This window comes from Salminus brasiliensis, chromosome 9, assembly GCF_030463535.1.
Source record: "Salminus brasiliensis chromosome 9, fSalBra1.hap2, whole genome shotgun sequence".
Classification (NCBI taxonomy): domain Eukaryota; kingdom Metazoa; phylum Chordata; class Actinopteri; order Characiformes; family Bryconidae; genus Salminus; species Salminus brasiliensis.
Genome location: NC_132886.1, coordinates 5,884,436 through 5,889,331, shown reverse-complemented (window position 1 = coordinate 5,889,331; position 4,896 = coordinate 5,884,436). Strand labels below are relative to the sequence as shown.

The window sequence follows — 4,896 nt, the reverse complement described above, 5'->3', positions numbered from 1 at the left end:
ACAGAAGGTCGGGGCTGGTTGGAAATGTGCCATTCACTTTCACATTCTTGTTCATGCTGTGTAGTTGTGCGTGTTGACAAACAAGCCATGTAGCGCAGAGCCGTTCATGTGAGAGGGTGGTCTACCACCACAATGAATGCCCTGAAAAACAAACAAACAAACAAACAAACAAAAACATCCACTAAAGAGTCCTGTTCCGTCTTTAACTGGAGATAAAAAGCCTCAGGTCTCAGATAAAAGCTCCTGTTGGCCAGCAGATCACTGCAAAATTATAGTTATAGTTAGAAAAGGAACATAGAAAGCATCTCAACCTTCAAAAGGACGACTGATCACAGGAAAATTAAAAAAAAGGAAAAAAAATATCTGTAGCCATAGAGGCAAAGAAATATATATTAAAATAAATAAAAATTTAAAAAGCCACAGAGGCAAAAAACAAAAAACAACCCCCCCCCCAAAAAAATCCCAATATCCTTATTATAATAGTCGCCCACTGGACTATTATATATTGCTCAGTCCGACCAACTGCAGTAACAAAATCAACACTAGATGGGGTTCAGGAGGGGGGGAGGGGGGTTAAGTATCAGTGCACCTATATAACTCTAGAAACTCTTAGATCGCAGGAGTACAAACAGACGAGCAATCCAAAGACCAGAGACCAGAGTGTTGTTTGTCCACAAATAAAAAAAATAGTACATAAAAATTAACAGTAATAAATAATTCAGATTTTTTAAATCCCTGGGTTTCGAGCCCAGCTCTGGAGAGAGATTTGGGTCGAGCTAGATTCCCAACAGCCTGCGAGGCTGAGGGTGATCTTTAAAAATAAAAAAGAAAAGAGAAAAAATAAACAAATAAATAAACAAACACACAAAATGCCACAGATCAATTATTACAAAAAAAAAAAAAGACATACAAATAAAAAGCCAAACAGACGATTTTCACACCCACCTCCCCTCCAGACCAGCGTCTCCAGCGAAAGCCCTTCCACATGTTTCAGTAAAGGTTTCCATCATTGTTTGAATTATTAGAATAATGCGATCGCACAGTTAAAATATCCTATTTAATAACTCAATATAAACACAATGTACACGTCGAGTGGAGGGGCGGTGGGGGGCACAAGCTGAATGTCCGCCCCAGCCCCTCTCCCGGGATTCACAGTTTGCTGCAGAGGTTCTGTTCTGTACAGTCTGTACAGTCTGGATGCTCTGGAGAGAATTTCTGTGATGGCAATGAGCGACAGATGCCAGCAGAGGGCGCTGCAGGAGTGACGTTCTGATTGAACAGTGCTCAAGAAGCTCGGACCATCTGAGCTAAACGCTGTGCGGCAGCGGCGACGACAGACTGCGACGTGAGCGCCACCTCCTGGCCGTCTGAGACGAAATGCATGGACGGTGGGTTCGGGATGACGCATGTGTAATCCATGGAAAAGAGGGGCCGGTGGTGAAAAGTGAATTCCAGTGGAGGTCATTTCAGTTCCTTTATGGACCCCCTCCTCCTAAAGTGATGGGAAGTGGAGCCTAAGAGAGGCAAAGGACAGATGGCAGCAACCCCCCCACCCCCCCACCCCCAACCCGCTAATAAAGCCCAGGATTGTACCCAGTTGGTGCTTTGCTACTGTAAGTGTCCAGGCTGGCGGAGGGAGGTCAGGGTAACGTCCGAGTCGTGTGGAGTTTGGAAAAGGCATTTTTTGAATCCCCTCCCCCCTCGAGGACTTGGCTTTTTGTGTAGATTCGGGCACCATTGACTGACCAGCACTTGTGGTTGGTAGTGATGGAGGTGCTGCTGGAGCACTCCGGACAGTGGAGGTCTACGGTCTGTGAAACCTGCACACAAACAGCAGATGCTGCACGGTCAGCACTCAGTACTGCATACAGACATACAGTATATTCAAATATGCACCAAACCTTTAATCACTGATCATTTTCAGTTACGTGAAATTTTAGTTTTTATTATTTATTTATTTTAATACACAAAAAAATTTCAAATGTACAAAATCAAACAATACATACACATATAAAAAAGTATAAATCTATTTCTAGCTAAAGTAAATGAATGCAATGTATGCAACAGCACACAAATTATTATTTCTATACATAGAAAATTATTCTATTTATTATTCTATGTAATAAATTATTATTATTATATTATTTTAAATATATTTAATCCTATAATTAATTAAATTAATAGTATATATATATATATGTAATAAAAATATGATATAAATATATATTATATATATATGTTTTATATAATTTTCTTTTTTCCCTGTTAATGAACAAGTCAAACTTATGTTAATACTATTAATTTAATTAATTATAGGATTAAATATATTAACCATCATCAACTATAATACAATAATTCTTATAAAAACATTAAAAACGGTTTTAAATCCTGTGTGTTTTGAATTTCTGAGAACAAGAATCTAAAAATAAATATAATTAGCTTACTTTAATAAAACAAAATTAGTCATTTAATCCAATTAATTAAATAATATGAATAGAAATTTGTTTTTGTAGCTAAAATGATTAATTACTATAATTTATGGTACAAAAAAACTAAGCCTTTTTGGGATATTCTTGGGATAATGTTCGAGAAATAATTAAATAATTTATTTATTAATAAAATAAATATAATTGTATGTATGTGAAAAGGTGTGCAATGGTAATCTCTGTGCTCTGAGAATTGTGTTCAGTATTGTGATGGGAAAGTCTGCTTCCCTTGCAAAACAATGTTCAATCAGTAAGTAAATAAATAAATAAATATATAAATAAATAAAGACATAAATAAAGACATAAATGAATGAATGAATGAATGAATGCCCTTTTTCTCATGTTCTAGTTGTTGAACCTTCTGTAAAGATTAAAATCAGAGCCTGCTGTTCGTCAGCATCACCCTCCTCATTCAGATTAAATCCTGCATCACAGTGAAGAAGCCACACTGGCAGCTGATGAGGCTAATATGAGCACGTGGCCTCAACACGAACAGCTCCAGCTTTCCACACACGTGTGTTAATCCTGCTCAGGATGAAGCGCAGAGCCGCTGTAAAGCTCCTCACCTGGTTAAATGGCGACTGGATTCATGCACTTCCATCTCGTTGCTCTTGTAATCATTCAGCTCCTTCCGTATGGCAGCCTGCAGGGGCCAAAACACACAGCCGTGAGAGGAGGACAAGAATAGCCCCATTAGAGCCCCTGCATCACTCAGGTTCACTCAGAGGGTCTCAATAATGCAGCATCGACTCACCTCAAATAAACCACACACACACACACACACACACTGGCCCATAAAGTCCCATAAAGAGAACACACTGACCCAAATGTGGAGGAGGCGAACAGAGAACAAACAGATGAACCATCTTCTAAAGGAGTCCAGCACAGTGTTCTGATTCACCTGATTCACATGATTCACCTGCTGTAACACACCTCCCAAAACTGCCAATTTAACAGGTGAGGTGAATGCTCCAGGTGTGACCCAGCAGGAAAACCACAAAACAGTGCAGGAATCCGAATCATCCGGAGTTTAGAAGTTCTCCCTTCCTGAATCAAGTTTGGAATCAAATTTAGAATCACTGAATCTAGTTTAGTATCATAGCATTAAGTTAAGAATCACTGAATCAACTTTAGAATCATATCGAGTTTAGAATCATAGAATCAGATTTGGAACCAGAGAGTGGAATCAAGTTTACATTCATATAATCTGGTTTTGAATCATTGAGTCAAGTTTTGAGTCAGAGAGTGGAGTTTCAAATCATGGAACCAAGTTATGAATCACTAAATCAAGTTTATAATTATATAACCAAGTTTGATCATTGAGTCAAGTTTAGAATAAATGAATCAAGTTTATAATCAAGTTTTGGCTCATTGAGTCAAGTTTAGAATAAATGAATCAAGTTTATAATCAAGTTTTGGATCATTGAGTCAAGTTTAGAATCACTGAATTGAGTTTATAATCAAGTTCTGAATCATTGAGTCAAGTTGTGAATCACTGAATCAAGTTTATAATCATATAATCTACTTTCAAATCATGGAATCAAGTTTAGAATCATACTGAGTTTAGAATCACTGAATTAAATTCAGAATCATGGGATCAGATTTGGAATCAGGGAGTGGAGTTTTAAATCATGGAGCCAAGTTAGGAATCACTAAATCAACTTTAGAATCATATCGAGTTTAGAAGCATGGAATCACATTTGGAACCAGAGAGTGGAGATTCAAATCATGGAATCAAGTTTATATTCATATAATCTGGTTTTGAATCATTGAGTCAAGTTTTGAGTCAAAAAGTGGAGTTTTGAATCATGGAACCAAGTTAAGAATCACTGAATCAAATTTCTAAATCATATAATATACTTTCAAATCATGGAATCAAGTTTAGAATCAGTGAGTAGAGTTTTTAATCATAAAGCCAAGTCATGAGTCACTAAATCAAGTTCATAATCATGGAATCAAATTTAGAATCACTGAATCAAGTTTGACAAATATTTAATTGGCCTGATGTTTGAAACTGATATTTTAAACTCGTATTAGTATCATTACTGATCTTGAGGAGAGCAGGATGTCGCGGTCAGTCCCCGTCTCTACAGTTTATAAATAGCCTTCAGCAGAAATGAACCGACCCTGACTGATTCCTAAAGAATCATAATCAAGCAGTACGGCGATGAGGACAGACGGCTCCCGAACCATCTTCCGCCTTTCCCTCTCTGTCTGAGGGGTTCTAATCTGAATTCTGTCCACAGCACAGCGCAGCAGAGCTGCCAGGAGCACTCCGCTGTTTACACGTTTCATGATGGAAACAAAAGAAAAGAAGGAAAAAATAAAAAACGGACTAAAAACAGCGAGAGAAAAACAACCCGAGAAAACAGAGCTGAGCCGTGAGACACTGAGCTGTGTGTTTGAAGTA

General features: G+C 37.8%; 1 protein-coding gene across 4 annotated transcripts in view; it reads right to left on the bottom strand.

Moving 5' to 3' along the window:
- Positions 1 to 1,575: 1,575 nt before the first annotated feature.
- Positions 1,576 to 4,896, bottom strand: part of LOC140561954 (phosphatase and actin regulator 1-like) — a 103,810-nt gene continuing 100,489 nt past the window's right edge. For all 4 annotated transcript variants that reach the window (XM_072687244.1, XM_072687245.1, XM_072687247.1 and 1 more), the window contains exons 11-12: positions 3,053 to 3,129; positions 1,576 to 1,820 (exon numbers count right to left, since the gene is read on the bottom strand). In XM_072687244.1, the coding sequence (XP_072543345.1) occupies positions 1,805 to 1,820; positions 3,053 to 3,129 (93 nt within the window). In that variant the 3' untranslated portion in view covers positions 1,576 to 1,804. The remainder of the gene's footprint in view (positions 1,821 to 3,052; positions 3,130 to 4,896) is intronic.